The following is a 23,440-nucleotide window of genomic DNA, read 5'->3' on the forward strand; positions in this document are numbered from 1 at the left end:
TCCTTCTGGATGTTTCCCACTGTCATGGAAGCCACTTTAGCCTGAAAAAGGAAAGGTAGCAAAATAGAGAAAAAGCTCTGAAAATAGCCATTAGCCCGGGATATTAGTAACAACCTAGTTTATTGATTAACAGTATTACAAAGTATTAGTATTACTGACATTTTTCTTGTTCTTTCTTCTAAAAACTCTCTGGAGAGCTGTGAAGAATCTGGTTCTATTTTTCTTCTGCTTGGTGTCAGGTGAAGACATTATGATGTCATCAGTGGTAGAGGTAGACATCTCTGCAGACTGATCCAGGATGGTAGCATCAACAGTAATGTTAATTCTCTTTCTATTGGTTGAAGCATCACCCACATGGAAATCAGGTTGGTTGGAGGCTCTCAAGGTCGTAGACCAGGGGTACTCAAACTTTATGGGACTGGGGATCCCTTTTCTGATAGAAAATTCATCAGGGATCCCCTTGTAATCCGAACACAATTTTTAAAAAAGCAGACAAGGAGTTTTACTATGACTTTGGCAGGGCATGGCCGGATGAACTAAGTCTCAAGCACCTCGGGCCCTCTTGTTATCAGAGAGAAAATTATGCCGTTTTAAAGTTTACATTACAGTGCTTTTATGTAAAAAAATAAATAAATAAATAAATACAATAAGTATTTAGTAGAAAAATATATAATGCTGGTGTACTGTGGATACCAATATCCCTGTGAGCCTCCCAGGCCCATGTTGCCCAGGGTTAATAAAGTAATTTGTATATGAATAATATTGCATTGTATTGGATTACACCCTCTAAACCAATTTCATAGATCCCTTGGCCAAAATTAGTTGAATCTGTTTAGCTATGTTGCTAATATTTACTTAAAAATTAATTATTATTTATATTTGGCCTGACCATGGACCCCCTGCAGACCCCACTTTGAGACCCCCTGCCGTAGTCAACTCATGAAATATAAAAATAGCATGCTTATTCATGGATTAGGGTAGGAACTCCTACAGGAATTCCTAATATGAGCATGCCCTCACATCCAACCGCTAAAAAAACTTTGCTTGCTACTCCATCTAGAGGTTACGAGCAAGAATGCATGTAATAATAATTTTAAAAATGGCGCTGACAAGTGATTGTAGTTATATTGTAACAGAATGTAAATTGTTGTTTTCAATCTTTCCACATTGTCACATTTACATTTTAGTGATTTAGCAGACCCTTTAATCCAGAGCGACTTACATGTTTCTAAAAAAAGACAGTTTTCTTCCATCTTTGCCTCAGTTTTCTCAATTCTGAGTTGAAAGCCAATCAGTGATTAATTGATACGTACTGATGTTAAACTGCTAAACCCCTGCATCTGTGGTTGTATTCTATGACATTTGATGATAAATCCATATCTGTAACATGACTATGAAAATGACTCTCATTAGAGATGTTTTGTGGTTTCAATTAAGATTCCAAACACATTCAAATGCAACACAAAAAAGTTTACTGACTATAAAAATATATATGTTGGCGTGGTGGTGGTTGTGGGGGGGGGGGGGGGGGGTGAGGAGAAACAGAAGCATCATTGTGGGTGCCTTCAGCAGTGAGTGTCCTCACCTAGATGTCCTCCTTGGAAGCTGCTTTAGCCTAAAGAAAGGAAAGATAGAAAACAGAGACAAAATAAATAAAAAGTCATTAACACTGGATATCAGTATCAAAACAGTTGATAAGATAATAAGTATAAGAGTACAACAGAGTATAACCGTATGAGTTATTACTTCCAGGCTTCTTGTTCTTCCCCCTGAGAGCTCTCCAGAGAGATGAGAATAATCCACACCTCTTCTTCTTCTTGGCAGCAGCAGTTGAGATGTCGTTGACATCAGTGGTAGAGGTAGACATTTTCTCAGCAGATTGCTCCAGGCTTGTAGCACTGGCATCAACTTCATGTAAAGCAACAAAGCAACTCTTGGTTGCAACCATAGAAATAGTGATGACGAGTCTAATTCTCTTGGTTGAGACATCAGCCACAAGGACCTCAGGTTGGTTGGAGGCTCTCGGGGGGAGTCATTATCCTGAGACACTAGGCCTGCAGCAGACTGGATGAGGTCTTTCTCTACGATGACAACACTGGTAGACAGCTCCTGGGACACTAGACCTGCAGCAAACTGGATCAAGTCATTCTCCACGATGGAAATGCTGATGGACAGAACCTGAGATACTAGGCCTGCAGCAGACTGGATCAGGTCATTCTCCACGATGGAAATGCTGATGGACAGAACCTGAGACACTAGGCCTGCAGCAGACTGGATGAGGTCATTCTCTACGATGACAACACTGGTAGACAGCTCCTGGGACACTAGACCTGCAGCAAACTGGATCAAGTCATTCTCCACGATGGAAATGCTGATGGACAGAACCTGAGACACTAGACCTGCAGCAGACTGGATCAGGTCATTCTCCACGATGGAAATGCTGATGGACAGAACCTGAGACACTAGGCCTGCAGCAGACTGGATCAAGTCATTCTCCACGATGGTAACACTGGTGGACAGAACCTGAGATACTAGGCCTGCAGCAGACTGGATCAAGTCATTCTCCACGATGGAAATGCTGATGGACAGAACCTGAGACACTAGGCCTGCAGCAGACTGGATCAGGTTGTCTTCCTCGATGGAAACACTGGTGGACAGAACCTGAGACACTAGACCTGCAGCAGACTGGATCAGGTCATTCTCCACGATGGAAACACTGGTGGACAGAACCTGAGACACTAGGCCTGCAGCAGACTGGATCAAGTCATTCTCCATGATGGCAACATTAGTGGACAGAACCTGAGACACTAGGCCTGCAGCAGACTGGATCAGGTCATTCTCCATGATGGAAACACTGGTGGACAGAACCTGAGACACTAGGCCTGCAGCAGACTGGATCAGGTCATTCTCCACGATGGAAACACTGGTGGACAGAACCTGAGACACTAGGCCTGCAGCAGACTGGATCAGGTCATTCTCCACGTTGGCAACACTGGTGGACAGAACCTGAGACACTAGGCCTGCAGCAGACTGGATCAGGTCATTCTCTACGATGGAAACACTGGTGGACAGAACCTGAGACACTAGGCCTGCAGCAGACTGGATCAGGTCATTCTCTACGATGGCAACACTGGTGGACAGAACCTGAGACACTAGGCCTGCAGCAGACTGGATCAAGTCATTCTCCATGATGGAAATACTGGTGGACAGAACCTGAGACACTAGGCCTGCAGCAGACTGGATCAGGTTGTCTTCCTCGATGGAAACACTGGTGGACAGAACCTGAGGAGTCTGCAGGAGTGTCAGTGGCTCCCACTCATCCAGGAAGAAGCTCTCGACAGAGGGGAAGCTTCTTCCTTTCAGAGCTGGGGGAATGTAGGGGGCGTAACCAACTGTCCAGAGCAGAGAGCTGTCAATGGCATTCGCATAGTGGTACTGGTCGCCAAGTAACTCTGGAAAGCTCTGATGGACGTTCCGACTCTCTGACTCTGGACCGTCAAGGATGTTGATTTGGGTCACCATTGAGATCCACCCTGAAAGAAACAATATGGTAACACAGGGTAACAAAACAGATTTTTTTTTGTATTATAAACAAAGAAAATTCTCCTTTTCACTAAATTAAAGTACAAGTGTGTCCCAATTATATCTAATTTCTCCTGAATTGTGAACTTGTTCACTACTTCCCACAAATCTAAAACATTGGATTGGTGGAGTCATGGGCTAGTGGGAGTCTAACTATATTTATTATACCAGTAATTTCCTTTGAAATCAGTGAAATGAACAAATGCACACTTTGGTACAAAGGAGAGATAATTGGGACATAGCATAAGCTTATAAATGAATTTAGCGTGGTTACATTGCTTGGTAACTAACAACAAATGCCCCAAGTCATCTTAACCTTACATTTTATTTTTTTATTTCCTTTCAACTAATAATTCAACATTCAATCAATATTGAAGTTTCAAGATGTAAATTAATTGAATTGTTCCTACCTGAATCGACTTTGTTTCCTTAATGGAACAATGTCTGTCTTCAGGGAGGATGAAAGAAAAGCTTGCCATAATAATGCTGTCTCTCTCATTGTTTGTCAATCAAGAACAGTTGAATTCTTGACATTTCTGAAGTTCTCTTGGGTTTTGGAGTTCCATGTGATGGGTCAGCATTGTGACAATCTCGGTCGCATTGAGATGGTATTCTTTACACAGAATGGCATTATGCAGTGTTTGGAATCGGAATGGAAATTAGATTCTGTTGACCACACACTCTGGCCATAAACAATATGCAAAGAATACCTTATTGATTCGTTTTAAATTGATCATCCAATATTGAATGTTTATGCATTACTGCAAACATGCGTAAAAGTGGCACCTAGATGCGTTCCCCGTGCTTTTCCTCACCTCGCAATGTACACAAACAGTGCATTCGGAAAGTATTCAGACCCATTCCCTTTTCCCACATTTTGTTAAGTTACCACCTTATACTAAAATGTATTAAATTCATTTCCCCCTGATCAATCTACACACAATACCCCATAATAACAAAGTGAAAACACATTTTTAGAAATGTTTGCAAATTTAAAATAAATTATAAATACCTCACTTATCTTCAGACCCCTTGCTATGAGACTCCAAATTGAACTCAGGTGCATCCTGTTTCCATTGATCATCCTTGAGATGTTTCTACAACTTGACTGGAGTCCACCTGTGGTAAAATCAATTTATTGGACATGATTTGGAAAGGCACACACCTGTCTATATCAGGTCCCACATTTGTCAGTGCATGTCAGAGCAAAAACCAATCCATGAGGTTGAAGAAATTGTCTGTAGTGCTCTGAGACACGATTGCGTCGAGGCACAGATCTGGGGAAGGGTACCAAAAAATGTCTGCAGTATTGAAAGTCCCCAAGAACACGGTGGCCTCATCATTCTTAAACGGAAGAAATTTGGAACCACCAAGACTCTTCCAAGAGCTGGCTGCCCAGCCAAACTGAGCAATTGGGGGAGAAAGGCCTTGGTCAGGAACCCAATGGTCACTCTGACAGAGCTCCAGAGTTCCTCTGTGGAGATGGGAGAACCTTCCAGAAGGACAACCATCTCTGCAGCACTACATCAATCAGGCCTTTATGGTAGGGTTGCCAGACAGAAGCCATCCCTCAGTAAAAGGCACATGACAGCCCGCTTGGAGTTTGCCAAAAGGCACAATTAACAACATTCTCACATGTAGTGCCTTCAGAAAGTATTCACACCCCTTGACTTATTTCACATTTTGTTGTGTTACAAAGTGGGATTAAAATGGATGTAATTGTCATTTTTTTGTCAACAATTTAAACAAAATACTCTGTCAATGTGGAATATTAAAAATAAAAAAAAGTTTTTTAATGGAAAATAAAACATCTCATCTTGATTAGATAAGTATTCAAACCCCTGAGTCAAAACATGTTAGAATCACCGTTGGCAGCGATTACAGCTGTAACTCTTCCTGGGTAACTCTAAGAGCTTTGCACACCTGGATTGTACAATATTTGCCCATTATTCTTTAATAAATGTATCAAGCTCTGTCAAATTGGTTGTTGATTTAAGTCAAAACTGTAACTAGGCCACTCAGGAACATTCAATGTCATCTTGGTAAGCAACTCCAGTGTATACTTGGCCTTGTGTTTCAGGTTAGTGTCCTGCTGAAAGGTTCTCAGTGAAATGCGTATCAGTACGCAGACCTAACGCTCTCAAACGAAGTACTTCCGCCCAGACGTACGTCATCAATACTGGCGGTATTTTGAAAAGGAACTAGCTAGCGGTGAAGTTGACAGCTGTATCTCATCTATCTGTGGCTGTATGATATAGTGAATACGTTAAGAAAAGCAAGCCAGCTAACTATTTCAAATATGGTAGGTGGACACGTTGTTTGACAAAGTGAAAAACAGTCGATTTCCAATTGATGAATGTTCTCCTATTTGTAAAGTTAATGATATAACGTTAACTTGTTTTCAGTCGGATATGCTCATCTTTACCCACTGCTAACGTTTGCTAGCTAGCTAACTTTCGTTTTTGAGGTTTTGGTAGCTACCTAGGAGCTGTAATGTTTCGTCCAAGAGTAACGTTACTTCCTGCTTTTACGTTTAAAAAAAATACTTTGTCTGACATTTTCACTGGAATTGATGAGGAAACTGGCTAATTTAATAATCTAGCTAACTTAATCTGACTTGCTAGTATGACTTCAAGGTATTTTAGTAACTCACCAAAGTAAAGATGTTGGTAGAGTGCTGACGAACATTTCTTTGTATGCGCCTGGTGTATTTTCTTTCCAAAACATGATTCAAACGACTTTTTAAAATGTTCCGCCAGACTCAATGGTCCACGCTATAGAGTGCAGATCCAATGCAATACATGGGCGTGGACCAGAGCTCGGTAGTTACCCACTTGTTGATAACAATATTGTGAATTCCTTGTTTTCAGAGTTCCAACGAGGTAACGTTGCAACAGGAGAATGTAAGTACGGTAGCCAAATTTGAGCCTTTGTAATTACAGTAATTTATCCATTAAACATGCATGTCCTAATAATTCTGACATTTTTTGTCACAGGGACAGCCACTGGACACAGAGTCAGAGGTCCGGGATACTCCAGTACCACCTGCCATTCCTTTCTACACAGAGTGCTCGGAAGCTGCACAGGCACAACTGTTTAACGAGTGTGAAGAGCAGTTTGCCCAGCTAGAGATGGTACTGATCTGTTTACGATGACAGCTTGGTCATGCACAGACAAATTTGGATGATGTGACGTTATTGTGTTAATGTTAAAATGTAATATTCTGTTTGTTTTTCAGCTTCAGAACGAGATCATTCTCGCAGAGCCAGACTCGGATGAAAACCCTCAAGAACAGGTCAGAGATGGCCCTATTTCCCTATAGCTGAATGAAAGCATTAGTATGTGTGATGCATGTACTTTTTACATTGTCTTGCCTTATCTGCTGCATATCTGTTATATGTCCAACAGTCTGTGAATAGATTGACGGCTGTAGCAGCTGAGCTGAAGCAGTGGCAGACAAGACGGCCAGAACGTGAGTGTCTGGTTTCTACTCTGAATATCATTCCTTTATAACTAATTGATTGTACTTATACTGTATGACTTAAGCATGATATGTACCATCAGAATGTGGTTTACTTTCTGTCCATAGTGTTGTCCACAAATCCTGAGGTGTTACTCGTCGTTGGAGCAGAGGAGGTAAATGTGGATGTTGCCTTCCACAGTAGTAGTTATTGTTGGAAAATAAAAAATACATATTTTGATGCAGTTACCTTTTTAATATACAGTACCAGTCAACATGACACCTACTCATTCAAGGGTTTTTCTTTATTTTTAATATTTTCTACATTGTAGAATGTGAACAAATCAAAACTATGAAATAAAGTGTTAAACAAATAGAAAATGTTATTTGACATTCTTCAAAGTAGCCACCCTTTGCCTTGATGACAGCATTATACTCTTGCCATTTTCTCAACAAGCTTCATGAGGTAGTCTGTAATCCTTTTCCAACAGTCTTGAAGGAGTTCCCAAATATGCTGAGCACTTGTTGGCTGCTTTTCCTTCCCTCTGCTGTCCAACTGATCCCAAACCATCTCAATTGGAATGAGGTTGGGTGATTGTGGAGGCCAGGTCTTCTGTTTTGCTAGCACAGACTGGAATATGTTCCGGGATTCTTCCGATGATATTGAGGAGTACACCACATTAGTCAATGGCTTTATCAATAAGTGCATTGAGGACGTCGTCCCCACAGTGACTGTACGTACATACCCCAACCAGAAGCCATGGATTACAGGCAACATTCGCACTGAGCTAAAGTAGAGCTGCCGCTTTCAAAAAGTGGGACTCTAACCTGGAAGCTTATAAGAAATCCCGTTATGCCCTCCGACAAACCATCAAACAGGCAAAGCATCAATACAGGACTAAGATCGAATTGTACTACACCGGCTCCGAAACCCGTCGGATGTAGCAGGGCTTGCAAACTATTAGACTACAAAAAGGAAGCACAGCCAAAAGCTGCCCGGAGACATGAGCCTACCAGACAAGCTAAATAACTTCTATGCTTGCTTATAGGCAAGTAACACTGAAACATGCATGAGAGCATCAGCTGTTCCGGGCGACTGTGTGATCACTCTCTGCAGCCGATGTGAGTAAGACCTTTAAACAGGTCAACATTCACAAGGCGGATTACCAGGATGTGTACGCTGAGCATGCGCTGACCAACTGGCAAGTGTCTTCACGGACATTTTCAACCTCTACTTGTCCGAGTCTGTAATACCAACATGTTTTAAGGAGACCACCATAGTGCCTGTGCCCAAGAACACTAAGGTAACCTGCCTAAATTACTACCGACCCGTAGCACTCACGTCCTGGTAATCTGCCTGGCCCAGCGGCTTTGTGAATGTTGACCTGTTTTTAAAGGTTTTGTTCACATCGGCTACCGAGATCCAGTCCAGCTGGTGCTCTTGTGCATGCTTCGGTGTTGCTTGCCTCAAAGTGAGCATAAAGGCATTTAGCTCGTCTGGTAGGCTCGCGTCACTGGGCAGCTCGCGTCTGGTTTTCCAGCGCCAGCTCAGCTCTAGCCTTTAGCTCGATGTGGATGTTGCCTGTAATCCATGGCTTCTGGTTGGGATATGTGCGTACGGTCACTGGGGACGATGTCGTCAATGCACTTATTGATGAAGCCAGTGACTGAGGTGGTGTACTCCTCAATGCCATCGTAGTGCCAGCTTCGTTATGTGGTGATAAATAGACGGCTACGAATAATATAGATGGGAACTCTTGGTTGATAGTGGTCTACAGCTTATAAGGTACTCTACCTCAGGCGAGTAATACCTCAAGACTTAACCAGCTGTTATTGACAAATAGACACACCCCCACCCCTCGTCTTTCTCTGTTATGCCGGTGCATGGAAAATCCCGCCAGCTCTATATTATCTGTATCATCGTTCAGTCACGTCTCGGTGAAACATAAGATATTACAGTTAATGTCCGTTGGCAGGATAATCTTAATCGTAGGTCATCAATTTTATTTTTCCAATGATTGCACGTTAGCAAAAAGAACGGATGGCAGTGGGAGTTTACTCGCTCACCTACGAATTCTCAGAAGACTGCCTGATCTGCGGCCCCTTTTCCTGTCATTTCTTCAAGCAAATTACAGGGATCTGTTCCAGTGAAGCAGTATATTCTTCTTGTCGGACTCGTTAAAGGAAAAAGTTTATTCCGGTCCGCGCTGAGTAATCGCTGTTCTGATGTCCAGAAGTTATTTTTGGTCTTAACAGACGGCAGCAGCAACATTATGTACAAAATAAGTTAAAATAAAATAAGTTATAAAAAAACAACTAACAAAATAGCTCAATTGGTTGGGATAATGTAAACCCTCAGCCATGTTCTTCAAACGCATTAAGAAGGAAAGAAATTCCACAAATTAACTTTTTAACAAGCCACACCTGTTAATTGAAATGCATTCCAGGTGACTACCTCATGAAGCTTTTTGAGAGAATGCCAAAAGTGTGCAAAGCTGTCAAGACAAAGGGTGGCTACTTTGAAGAATCTCAAATATTAAAATATATTTTGATTTGTTTAACACTTTTTTTTTTGCTTACCACATGATTCCACATGTGCTATTTCATAGTTTTGATGCCTTCACTAATTCTACATTGTAGAAAATAGTAAAAACTTTAAAATAAACTTGAGTCAGTGTGTCTAAACATTTCACTGGTTCTGCAGACATTTCAGATATCAGCTATTTTATAGTTATACAGAGCCTTATGCTTATGAAAAGTAGCCATATTCATGTATAACACATTTATTTAAAAAAAGCTTTTCTCAACTACTTCCACAGTTACAGAAGCTGAATTCACAACTGGAGTTGGTCCTCTCTTGCTCACAAGCCAAGAGAGACACACTGAGAGAGACTTTAAAAAGGTTTTCTTTGAATGTGATTGTTATTCTAAATCTCCAACCCTTTGAATGTTGACATGGAGACAGTAGATTTCACAGTATACATCTGTGTTCCTGTTTCAGTGAACAGAAGTGGTTGGAGGAAAAGAAGGAAGTGTTGAGGGCAGGCACTGAACATGTGGTCAAACAGCGACTGGAAAACGAAAGGTTATCTGAACACAGGTAAGGTACAACAACTGGGTCATGTTTGTTAGGGCACACTGTAAATTAAGTTTTTACAAGGCTTAACAAAAACAAATGTTTTTATTTTTTATTGAACAAGTTCAGATTGTACCTCGCCGTTTCACTATGTTTTGTAGCGATTTCTTCGGTTTCCTGCCTAATGAATATGATCCTGAATAATAGAAAATGACACACAAACCAACACATTGACAACTATCCTGAGTTTAATATGGAAGTATTGCTGCTGCTGTTCAGTGTGTTGCAGGACACCAAGAAGAAGATCCAGAAGATGAAGGATTACCAGAACAGACTGATGGAGACCCTGGCAGACGTACTGGCGGAACACTTCCCACTTCCTACACAGGAGACCAACGCTGACAAGAAGAAAAAGGTGGCAGTCTTAGTGATGTATTATGTGGCTCTGATGGAGGGGTTCCTCAATGGTCACACATAGTTTTTTACGGTTGCATCTAGCTTGGTCTCAGATCTGTTTGTGCTGTGTAGCTAACTTTTGTGTTTTGTTGGGCAAGAGAGCACAAACAGATCTGGGACCAGCCTAGATGCTATCATTTTTGTTTTCAGAACATTCCTCAAGAGCTGAACGAGAATCTAATTTCACTCAATGAAATCCTGGAGGTAAGTCTCTGTTCGCATGCATTGTTTGTTTTTTCTTATTCAACCCGGTGCTCTGGTTCAATTTTGTAATTTTGTATTACTTTATTACTACATGCTTGAACCAGTAGCAGCTTTATAGTCTAGCTTTTTATGACCCTATGACTATATTTTACTTACATTACCCTCACATCTTTGTAATGTAGATCAACTTGATCACAGAACAACAAACCTAAACAACGACCTAAAAACATCCCTACTCACCTCTTGCTCCAATTGAACAACAACATAAGTAATAACCTTAAACCCTTATCTTAAACCTTATCTTCCATTGTTAAAATGTGCAGCTGCTGATGAACACGACTCTGGAGACGCCTCACGATCCCTACATATCGATAGACGAGACGTTCTGGCCCCCGTACACAGAGATGCTGCTGCGCCACGGCATTGCACAGAGACACCCAGAGGACTGTTTCAAGATCCGCCTGGAAACCTTTTATTAACAGTAACTGGTCAGACATCTTGGTTCTAGTTTTGTCAGCGTGTGTAGCAGCCTGGTCCCAGATGTTTGTGCTGTCTTGCCGTCTCATTGTCATGCCATCGATTATAAGCGTTGGTTATACAGTACAAACAGATCTGGGACTAGGCTAGGTGTATGGTAATATCATGAGTATGTATTGAGATAGTGGCTTGATAGGTCACTGGTTTATAATGTTATTTCCTGTATGTTTCATAATTGGTTAACCTTTTTGAATTTTTTTTTTACATGTTAAATATCTATGCATGTTGCTCTCTGGCTACTGCAACACAATTTGCATACTTTGGTGAAACCTTACATGGAAATATATACATAACAATTTATCAATGTATGCCAGATTTGTTCTTAACAAAATAAAAAATCATAACAAAAAATAGACATTCGTCATTCACTGTAGCACTTTGTTCTAATCCAAAGAACAGAAAACATCTTGATACATCAGTACATGATTCACAGCAGTCAATTTAAACTCGAGTAAATAAGAAATTTTATAATATTTTTTGCAAATACCTACAGAAATTCAAGGACCGATAACCTACAACACGTTATTAAACGTTGAAAAATGCACACAAACAAATTGTCAAGAAGCCCTGACATGCGTCAGCAGAATACGTCATCTCCAGCATCCAATCCCGGGAGCCGTTTAGGTATGTCCACCCGCCTCCCGCAAATTCTTGTGGGCGGAGAGCAAATTTCGGTTCCGGGTGTTTTTACACTTCTCTCGAAGGCGTTCGTTCATTTGTCTGATTATGGTCTTAAATCATAAAGTTAAAAAAATTCACGAACATTCAAGGTAGAAAACAGTTTAATTGAAAGAACAAATAGAACATCAGCAAAGATGACGACCCGATCAGAGAGAGAGAAGGCCCTGAAACTCAACGAGCAGCATCAGGCCATTCTGTCCAAAATGCTGAGAGAGGACGACAACAAATACTGCGCCGATTGTGAGGCGAAAGGTAACTATATAACACAATGTGAACTTCGTTAAATGATGTCATTTGATGTTATGTAACCGTTTCAGTTATTCGTCCAGCCAGACTCCGATTGAGTTGTTAGCTAGCTATGCTAACTGTAAGTAGCAGCTAGTCTGCTGACACCTTCCTTCCTCTTTAGCATTTATCCGGTAGCTTCTAGGCTATAGCATAGTTATGCTAGGTAGCATTTTGTCTCCCACCGCACCTTGAACCATGATCCAAACTTTAGTCATACAAGTAAATGCAAGTTTCGACACCCCTGCACCATGAAAGTCACCACTGGGAAACTATCCCTAAATGTCAAAACATGTCACTCTAAAAGAATGCACAGGGAAGGCCTGCCTATCTGAAGTCCTATTGTGACACCTGCACCACAGGTACAGACATGTTTTGATAAGTTGAATCTTCCCTTACCTGGGCCGTGTTCATTAGACACCTAACAGAAGAGAACAGACTGAAACCGATGCACTAATGAGTACGACCCTGTCTCTGCCTGCCAGGTCCAAGATGGGCATCATGGAACCTGGGAGTGTTTATCTGTATCCGATGTGCTGGCATCCACAGGAACCTTGGGGTTCACATATCACGGGTCAAATCTGTCAATCTGGACCAATGGACAGCAGCACAAATACAGGTAATTAGCCAATGTCCAGGATTTACAATATTCCTAAATTAGAAGTGTCATGTATTCACCTATGTTTATTGACACAGACACCTCTCTTTCTTGTATATCCTACTGGTTGAATACAAAGTTGCCACTTTTTTAACCCATACTTATCATGTCCCCCCTGCTGTTTCACTATCCACCCTCCACCCCTCTTTCTCTCCTGTGCTCCTCTTTCTCTCTTTCTCCCACCCTCTTTCTCCCCATCTCTCCTTCTCTTCTCTAACAGAGCATAGTAGATATGGGCAACTCCAAGTCCAGGCAGCTTTATGAGGCCAACCTTCCAGACAGCTACAGAAGGCCTCAGACAGACCAGTATCCTTACAACCACACACACACTCACACTGACACACTGCAGTTCCCAAAAAGCTTCCCATAACACAAGTACTTGCCCCTTTATAATATTGCTACCTTTTTCCCCCTTAACCCCTGACCCCAGAGCAGTGGAGTTCTTCATCAGGGACAAGTATGAGAAGAAGAAATACTACAGCAAAAATGTGACCAATGGACACAGCGTATGTATCTCACCTCTGATGCCACACTCAAACTGGTTCGCGGATAGTACTAGAATGTGTTACTGTCTTATTTGTATGTAGACTCTCCAAAGTGTTGCTTGTTATGTGTTAGGTTAAAGTGATACTGGGGGTTATGGCAATGAGGCCCTTTATGTATTTCCCTAAAGTCAAATGAACTATTGGATACCATTTGTATGTCTCTGGGTCCGGTATGAAGGAAGTGGGGGTGGTTTCACTAGCTAATGCTAACTAGCATTAGCGCAATGACTGGCTGCTAGCATGTATTTTCACAGGTGGTTATGTTGCTGCTGGGGTACTGTTTTATTGTGCATATGTCCTAACCATTTTGGAACATTATTCAAACGAGATTAGGCCTTTATCTCTCTTCCTCCATTTTCTTTCTTTCTAATTTCCTCTTATGATGATTCCTCTACAGCCAAAAGACAAGGAGAGCAAGAGAGAGAAGGAAACTGATAGAGGAACCAAGCTGTCATACAATGCCAAAGTACGGTGGTTTTGAATGGATACATCTATAGACTCCTTATATAAGATATCTGTCTCAACCCAACCCATATTCCTTTTTTTCGGCAATCACACTGTACACCCTGTTCGTTTCTTTTGAGATTTGCAGTCAGAATGATATGTGTATTTTGTTTATAACAGTTCCACTAGTCATGACACTTCATGCTATAGCGGTCAGGTTTTAGTGGTTTACTGGGAGCAGACTTAAAGGGCAATTCTGCCGCTTTTCAAACTCATATTTATTTTCCAGCACCATACCATTGTCTACATATGTGAAAACGGTGCGTTTCTATGATCTGTGGTTAAAAAGATCAAATTGCTTTCTTGTAACATTTTAAATCCTGCCCTGTAATCAAGAAATACTGATTTATTTGTTTTTGCCAGAGGGAGAGTATTTTCTTGCTCCCTATGTCACCAATCTCCTGGTGTTTTTGATGTAGAACGTTTTAACTTCATTTTTTTTTTTCTACAAAAAGAAGAAATGCATGGTTTTCACACGTCGACACTGGTATTGTGCTGGAGATAATGAAAAGGAGGTTGAAAAGTGGTGGAATTGCCCTTTAACAATCTAGTATGGCAAACTGTATGAAAAACATTACAGTTAACAGGTCTGGCATTATACCAGTACTTAATACAACTAATCATCAATTTTCAAATGTTTATGGTCACCATGTCCAGCAAACTAATTTGTTGTGGTGTGTTGATACATTGATGGCATGGTTAAAAATAGACCATCTTTGGGTTTAGGGTTAAAATGCTGGGCATCGAGCTCCCGGCATGTTGGTTCCTAGACAAAGCATTGAATGTGGTCAAGTAACCCAAGGCTGAGGATGCACCTAACCTTTGACCTCTAAGACTGCTGAGGGTTTGAAATATCCCTTGCATGTCTTATCTGAAGTACACCTCCTCAGGATCTTTGCTTTCATTATGAACTAAACCTATGCTCAACCGAAGCCCTGCATATTTAGCCGTTAGTCTGGAAGAAGCTTAACACATCAACTTCATTATTGCTTCCAAGACTACATTATTATTTTTTCACAATCATTATGCCTTTTCTCTTGGACTCAACCATTGAAGAGGGAAGAGACCCGGCAAGCCCCCAAAGCCAGTCCTGTGAAGACAGCAGAACCTCCCGTCAACCTACTTGGCCTTGGTAAGATTAAACCAGTCAGTTTTCCAAAACGAAAATGAGTTTCTTATTGGACAAGTTCAGATAGTCCTTCCTAGTTTCATCCCGTTTTCTTTCGTTTTGTGCCTATTGAATGTGACCCTGCTTTGCCTTGATGCATACGGCCATGGGTGGTAGCCTAGCAGTTAAGAGCTAACTAGGTGAAATTTGTCGATGTGCCCTTGAGCAAGGCACTTAACCCTAATTGCTCCTGTATGTCCCTCTGGATAAGAGCGTCTGCTAAATGACTCAAATGTAAAATGTACTAAACCAGTCAGTTATTCAGAAATGCTCAGTCCTGAACAATACACACATTGATCTTATGTACATTTTTTCCTCCCCTGTATAACCTGTTTTACACATCTGTTTTAACCCTTCTATGTTGCTCTCTCTGTCTCCCCCATCTCTCTAGATGCTCCAACACCTGCCCCTGCTAACAATGGTAGTGCTGCTAGCACAGCAAGCAGCGACTTGGATATCTTTGGCCCCATGGTGTCCAACCCCCTCCCCTCATCTAATGCTGCTGCTCAGTTCTCTCAGGTAACACAATCTGATGACCTCACCACTTCCCTGGTCCAGGGAGACACGCAGCCCCACAAACATAAAGACGCATACTGAACTTCTATATTTACATGCACACATATTACCTTGTACATCTACATCTGAACGATGGCTCAGTTGGTGGAGCATTGTGCTTGCAATGCAGTGAGTAATTTGCAGTTTACCCATTGTCTCACACACATCCATGCAGGCCAATGCATGCTAGCGTGAGAGACGTTTGAAGAGCAAGAGACTCAACACACTGAATAGGGTTAGTGACTTTTCTTACGTCGTTCTTACAGTTTTTGCTTCCTTCTTCCAGGCTATCTCCAGTACCCCAGCCAGCACCCCAACACAACCCCCAGCAGCAACCCCATCCTCGGGCTCTGCCCAGGGAGACCTGGACCTGTTCAGTGAGACTGGTGGTGGAGGGGGAATTAAGGGGGAGGACACCGGGGCCAAGAAACCCCTCTCCAAGGACTCCATCCTGTCCCTGTATGGGAACACCAGTATGCCTCAGATGCCCCAGCACCAGCAGGCCCAGCCTGGTAAGGAGAAGTACAGACACAAGACACATGCACAGTATGTACACTCATGCAGGGCTCTACACTGACCTTTTTTTACAAGGAGCACGTGTAGCAGCACCCAAAGAAATGTAGGAGCACAATGACAAATATTTGAGGTAACAAGACGTTTTCTTTGTAATAATGGTGCAAGCATGGCGGTCATGAATCTGCACTCAGTGTATCCACCATGGCACTCCAGGGCTGCAGTACAGTGAAGTAATCATTTCAACAATTATCATCAGCACTTGTGGTTCTTAATTAAAATCCCAGGTCGTACAACTAAATATTTAGGCGCATATGCGAGTAAAATTGTTGCACTGTAGAGCCTTGTCATAAATAAGCATGGACATGTGCACACATCGTGATGTGACTTTGATTAATGTGATGAATGTTATTTATCGAATCAACTATGTTTAATTGTTACTCGATTTAAATGAATCATGTAACAATTAACGCCTTAGGAATTTGGGGCACCACGGAAGAAGTTGTTTAATGAGTCTACCGAATTAAACTCTAGAAGAAATATACAAGATATATCGATAACAGTAATTTATTAATCACTACCTCATATCAGTCTCATTCTGAACATCGCAGACTTCTCAAATCCGTAAGAACCGCAGCCTTTTCTGATTATTCAGTTCTACACAAATGTATTTAATTATTTATTTACTAACTAGCTAAATAATAACACAGAATACACATTTACACGAGACAAAAGTCTCTAGTGGACTGACAAGATATGATGGCTTGTTACACATTGGAGAGGGGGTGGAAAAGAGAGGGATAGAGAAAGGGACATTTATTGTGGATACATTCTAGGACTGTTCTCACATTAATCCTATACCTTGTACACGAACTGCTGCCCATTTGGGTAAGAAATGCAATGTATTTACGTGTAAGTTAGATGTCTTTGTTCATTGTCTCTCTGTTGAAACCAATCAATCCTTCTATGGGGAATGGCTTGATGGGTGTAAGGCTTTGATTGTCCACCAGATTTCACAATATCCTTCTAGTTGTCCTGGCTTGGAGTGGTGTGTTTCTTCTGAACTGATCTTCAAATGCACCAATGATTGTCTGAGATGGGATCCTCTCCTTCCTTTCTCTGGTAGATAGTCAAAGTTCTAGATCCTTTTACATGCACAGTTGCAGACTGTCAATGTTTTGGTCTAGTGAGTTTATCTTCTTCAACTCATGTTGAGTTTCAGTGTTTCCAGCCATTTGTAATGTTTAGCTCACGCTTCATGTCTGCTGGTCTGAATATGTTAGTTTTTAGCGAGTCCTTTTAAGCACTCTGGTTGGAAAGGGAAGTTCCATCACACTGACACGTTTGTCTGACCTCATTCAGGGTGTGGCTTAGTTAATGTGCAACGGACATGAAAAGTATGATCTCGTTAGAAAACTAACATCACATTCCTATCTTAACAAAAAAAGAGTAATCGTTTTTCATATTGTATTAACATCATATTGGATGCAAACTTAACCTGTCTAGGATTGTCTAGGAACCCGCAACAGCCAGTGAAAGTGCAGGGCGCCAAATTCAAAAATCGCATAATTAAAATTCCTCAAGCATACAAGTATTTTACACCATTTTAAAGATAAACTTCTCGTTAATCCAGCCACAGTGTCTGATTTCAAAAAGGATTTACAGTGAAAGCACCACAAGTGATTATGTTAGGTCACCACCAAGCCACAGAAAAACACAGCCATTTTTCCAGCCAAAGAGAGGAGTCACAAAAAGCAGAAATAGAGATAAAAGGAATCACTAACCTTTGATCTTCATCAGATGACACTCATAGGACTTCATGTTACACAATACATGTATGTTTGATGAAGTTCATATTTATATAAAAAAATCTGAGTTTACATTCAGTAGTTCTAAAACATGCGGTGATTGTGCAGAGAGCCACATCAATTTACAGAAATACTCATAATAAACATTGACAAAGATACAACTATTATACATGGGACTTTAGATAAACTTCTCCTTAATGCAACTGCTGTGTCATATTTCAAAACAATTTATGGAGAAAGCAAACCATGCAATAATCTGAGTACAGCACTCAGACAACAAAGCAGCCAAAAAGATACCTGCCATATTGAGTTGTCAACATTACTCAGAAATAGCATTTTAAATATTCACCTAACTTTGATGATCTTCATCAGAATGCACTCCCAGGAATCCCAGATCCACCATAAATGTTTGATTTGTTTGATAATGTCCATCAGTTATTTTGTTAGGGCGTTTAGTAAACTAATCCAAAAGCGCGTTCAGGTCGCGCCCGAACGTCGGACAAAAAGTTCAAAAAGTTATGTTACAGCCCGTAGAAACCTGCCAAACTAAGTATGGAATCAATCTTTAGGATGTTTTTAACATAAAACTTAATTTATGTTCCAACCGGACAATTCCTTTGTCTGTACAAATGAAGTGGAAAGTAGCTACCTTTCACGTGAGCGGGCCAGACCGAGGCTGTGGCACTGTGCCAGACCATTCACTCAAAGAGCCCTTATGAGCCCCTCCTTTAGAGTTGAATCCTCAAAACAGGTTCTAAACACTGTTGACAGCTAGTGGAAGCCTTGAAGTAAAACATAACTAATATCACCCTGTATCTTCAATGGGGCTGAGTTGAAAAACTACAAACCTCAGATTTCCCACTTCCTGGTTGGATTTTTTTCTCAGGTTTTTGCCTGCCATATGAGTTCTGTTATACTCACAGACATCATTCAAACAGTTTTAGAAACTTCAGAGTGTTTTCTATCAAATACTACTAATAATATGCATATATTAGCATCTGGGACAGAGTAGGAGGCAGTTCACTCTGGGCACGCTATTCATCCAAAAGTGAAAATGCTGCCCCCTATCCCAAAAAGGTTAACAGCCCTTCGGCTGTTAAGGGTGGTTTCCTTCCTAAGGTACAGTATTTGGTTCATACAGTTTTTAAAAACATCACGAAATGAAAACCAACATGACATTATTATTTTTTAGATCCCCACTGACCATTCTTAACATTCCTGTCTTAGAAATATTGTTCCAATATTCATTTTTTGGGTGTTATAGTTTTGGCTGCAAAAATAATCTGGAGAACAGAGGCATTCCTTTGGTTGGTACTGAACAGCAGGAGAGGGTTCTCTGCTGCATAAGATTTACGATTGACGTGAGGTGTCCTTGAGGATCCTTGACCAGGAGGGTCATGACACACATTTGCATGCACACACACACCAACCAATAACACAGAGGTTGGAAATGGTCTCCAACTGGCTCTGGGCTATATAAATACATGCTGGTAAATAGCAAACACTTCTACAGAAGCAAGTCACCAACCAAGTTGTTCAGTCACTTTCCCACTCTCAGTATATCTATGGCAAGCAGTCATAAAGGCTAAAAGAAAATTATATTTTGAAAGAAACTCTAACTGTATTTCTCCTGTCTTTCTCCTTTCCAGCTGGTATATACATGAACCCCGCCCAGATGCAGTTTCCAGTAGGCATCCCCCAGCAGCAGGTCCCTGCTGGCTACCAGGCCTTCCCTGGCATGGGCACAGGCATGCCCCCCACCACCGTCATGGGTGCCATGATGGCTCAGAACGGAGCTGCCATGATGGGACCCAACACAGGTATGATGGTTGGCATGACGATGCCCAACGGTTTCATGGGACAAGCGCCCGCGGCCGGGATGGTTGGCATGGCTCCGAGGATGATGGGGGTACCACAGGGGGGAATGCCCGCGGGTATGGTGCCCGCTCAGGGCATGCAGGGGATGTATGCCGTCCAGCCTGGGCAGCAGGGCCACTGGAACATGGGACAGGTATGTTAGTTCTTTTGATGTCACGTTCTTTGGCATATTGGGGATTTTCCCCTGGGAGTGAACTTTGCATTTGAAATATAAGATGGTTTTATAAGAATACAATATAAGTGTCTTTGGGTGTTGACTTAGGTATGGCAATATGGTAACATTACCTAACTATCACATTTTCTCAGATCTATATAAAGGCATTGGGGTCAGGGCTTGATTTAGTATCAGGCAATGTTGTGTTTCCCTGACACCTTACTATTCATCTCTCCTACTGTCTTCCCCAGATGAACCAGCAGATGTCAGGGATGAGTCTGAACAGTGCCGGGGGGGCCATGGCCTTCGGTCAGCCTGCCTCCACCATGGGAGGCTGGGCTGCCGCACCCTCCGGGCAGACCCTCAGCAACCAGCTCTGGAAGTGACCCCCCCCCTGGGGGTCAGGGCAGCGGCAGATGGGGTCGCAACCAGGGGGTCCGAAATCCAACATCCAACCCCCCCCAGAAACCTCACTATGAACTGATGCCCGTTCTCCAATTGATACTGACCACTCTCTAACATCGAGCTTATCTGGCTCTGTTCGCATACTGAAGAGATGCAGCCTTCCTTCCTTGTTTCTTTCAGGTAATCACAGATCCATTGGTGATTGGACAGGTGAAAGCAAGGTGACCGTCTTATTAGTCTGACCGACCCAATCAGATCAGTGATTACTTGAAGGAAGGAAGGAAGCATTTCTGAAGTATTCAAAGGGGCACATATCTCTCTTTCTGTCACTTTCTATCCATCGCTCTCTCTTTCTGTCTCTTTTTTGTGAGTAAATTGGGAGTGCTCATACATACATCATATGCAGGCTGGCAGTCAGTGCCTGTTACATGTTGTGGATATCATAACTCTTTTAATTTTCCTTTTTTGGAAAGAAACAAATGACAACCACAACAACGTAAACAAATACAACAACAAAGACATCATCGACAACATATCGAAAAAGCTGCAGGACCAGTTACACACGCTTTTATTGTATCATTATAAAAATTATTATAGAGAATTAAAGAAAAGTATTTAAGCTTTAGGAGAAGACATGGCTATCATTTCTGTGAATACTGCTCTCCTATGTACAGCTCTGTATAACATTTTAAACTACCTGTGGTTCCCCTACAAAATAAAGTATGATAAACCAATGTGTCTTGTGTGTTCTAGATTCTAGACTTCCTGAGTTCTAGATTTTGCCATTAACAACATTCAATGTCAATTCTACCAGAACGCCTAAGAAGGGACAGAAGTTTGCATTTAAAACATGTCTACTCCCCCATGTATCTATTTTTTTGTGGGGCTAGGCTACACACATGCAATTGTCAGGGTGGTATCATTCTTTAACCATCCTTTGCAGAGCTGGCAGGTTAAATACACCACTACACCACTATAGTATCATATAAGAGGGACTATAGACACGGAGAGCCAAGAGCTCCCTTTTAAGTAGGCTAAAAATCTTACAGAATGCTGTTGATTGTGCAACATGGTAAAGGAAAAAAGATTGACTAATTGTTTTCTGAAAAATAACTGAATGAAGAAGCACTGAACTGGAGAGCTAGGAAGAATAAACAAATTCCCAGGTAAGGAAAAACGCGGGACATGGTTTTAGCACGATCTCTTTTGAGTGCATAAACAGTGAGGGTGTTGACCCTAGCTTACTCGATATTCTACTATCAATTACAAGTATTTGAGGACGACATATTAACATTTTGCTAATGGCCACACCTTCGGTTGTTGATTATCCACACGAGGAGGAGGATACGGTGAAGGTGCCCGACAAAGAGCTCCGGGCCCGTCTATCGCGACTGACGCTTCTCCCTCCCTGTACCATCGAAGCTCCCTCCGCTACTACTACCTTTCAGAACTGCCTCAAGACCGTACCCGAAGTCGAGACCAGCTAATGTCAGAAACCTACATTTGTTTAATTTTTAAATAGTATTTGAGATTATCTTTAAGGAAAAGCGGTATCTGAAATAAATGTACAGTTGTTAAACAGAAATAGAGTTTCAGGTCCCACTTTATTTGGTTAGTTCCAAATAAATGATTTACAGACCGCCGTACTTTCAACCAACGATCTGTTTATAAGCAACTATTTTCTAAGGTTAGGGTTCGTTTAGAATTCGGGTAAGGGTTGCGTTTAGGGCTAGGGTTAGGATAAGGGTATGGGTTAGTGGATAGCGGTAGTTAGTTGAAATGTTGACAGTTATTGAACATCTACAAACCATCTACTTGGGACTATCCAAATAAAGTGTTACCGAATTCCATTCTAAACCTTGCATAATGGAATTCTGCAGATATGGGACATAAAGAATCCCATCTCTATGCGACCGAGAGGGTCACAATGCCGACGCTTCACATGGAACTCCAGAACCCAAGAGATATGTCCAGAACTCTCAAAATATCTTCAGTTCTTGATCGACAAACAACGAGGGATACAGCATTATGGCGAGCTTTTCATTCATTCTCCCTGAAGACGGGCATTGTTCTTTTAAGGACAACGACGTTAGCTCAGGTAAGAACAATTCAATTATTTCAGTCTTAAAACTCAAATATGAATTGATTTAATTCTTATGAAAAGGAAATAAACTGCTCAAAAAAATAAAGGGAACACTAAAATAACACATCCTAGATATGAATGAATGAAATATTCTTATTAAATACTGAGGCTCAGTAGTGTGTGTGGCCTCCATGTGCCTGTATGACCTCCCTACAACGCCTGGGCATGCTCCTGATGAGGTGGCCGATGGTCTCCTGAGGGATCTCCTCCCAGACCTGGACTAAAGCATCCGCCAACTCCTGGACAGTCTGGTGCAATGTGGCATTGGTGGATGGAGCGAGACATGATGTCCCAGATGTGCTCAATTGGATTCAGGTCTGGGGAACGGGCGGGCCAGTCCATAGCATCAATACCTTCCTCTTGCAGGAACTGCTGACACACTCCAGCCACATGAGGTCTAGCATTGTCTTGCATTAGGAGGAACCCAGGGCCAACCGCACCAGCATTATGGTCTCACAAGGGGTCTGAGGATCTCATCTCGGTACCTAATGACAGTCAGGCTACCTCTGGCGAGCACATGGAGGGCTGTGCGGCCCCCCAAAGAAATGCCACCCCACACCATGACTGACCCACCGCCAAACCGGTCATGCTGGAGGATGTTGCAGGCAGCAGAACGTTCTCCACAGCGTCTCCAGACTCTGTCACGTCTGTCACATGTGCTCAGTGTGAACCTGCTTTCATCTGTGAAGAGCACAGGGCGCCAGTGGCGAATTTGCCAATCTTGGTGTTCTCATGCAAATGCCAAACGTCCTGCACGGTCTGTTTCTGACCGTTTGAGCAGACACATGCACATTTGTGGCCTGCTGGAGGTCATTTTGCAGGGCTCTG

At 41.9% G+C, this 23,440-nt stretch overlaps 2 protein-coding genes and 1 pseudogene across 2 annotated transcripts; 2 read left to right on the forward strand and 1 right to left on the reverse strand.

Annotated features, from left to right (window-relative positions):
- Positions 1-1,454: 1,454 nt before the first annotated feature.
- Positions 1,455-3,189, reverse strand: LOC149975691 (uncharacterized; annotated as a pseudogene).
- A 2,529-nt stretch (positions 3,190-5,718) lies between these two features.
- Positions 5,719-11,615, forward strand: LOC110493516 (centromere protein K). The gene is made up of 11 exons (XM_021567829.3): positions 5,719-5,884; positions 6,453-6,485; positions 6,579-6,716; positions 6,821-6,877; positions 6,991-7,054; positions 7,172-7,218; positions 9,862-9,944; positions 10,044-10,142; positions 10,398-10,533; positions 10,725-10,778; positions 11,102-11,615. The coding sequence occupies exons 1-11, from the start codon at positions 5,882-5,884 to the stop codon at positions 11,255-11,257; spliced, it is 870 nt and encodes a 289-aa protein (XP_021423504.3). The 5' UTR covers positions 5,719-5,881; the 3' UTR covers positions 11,258-11,615.
- Positions 11,179-21,203, forward strand: LOC110493515 (stromal membrane-associated protein 1). Its single transcript, XM_021567828.3, has 10 exons — positions 11,179-12,248; positions 12,767-12,900; positions 13,160-13,245; positions 13,370-13,445; positions 13,882-13,950; positions 15,045-15,120; positions 15,548-15,675; positions 15,998-16,223; positions 19,682-20,043; positions 20,316-21,203. Exons 1-10 carry the CDS (start codon positions 12,131-12,133, stop codon positions 20,448-20,450), a joined length of 1,410 nt encoding a protein of 469 aa, XP_021423503.3. The 5' UTR covers positions 11,179-12,130; the 3' UTR covers positions 20,451-21,203.
- Positions 21,204-23,440: the final 2,237 nt, after the last annotated feature.

This window comes from Oncorhynchus mykiss, chromosome 17 (assembly GCF_057628025.1).
Source record: "Oncorhynchus mykiss isolate SJ-2025 chromosome 17, ASM5762802v1, whole genome shotgun sequence".
NCBI lineage: Eukaryota > Metazoa > Chordata > Actinopteri > Salmoniformes > Salmonidae > Oncorhynchus > Oncorhynchus mykiss.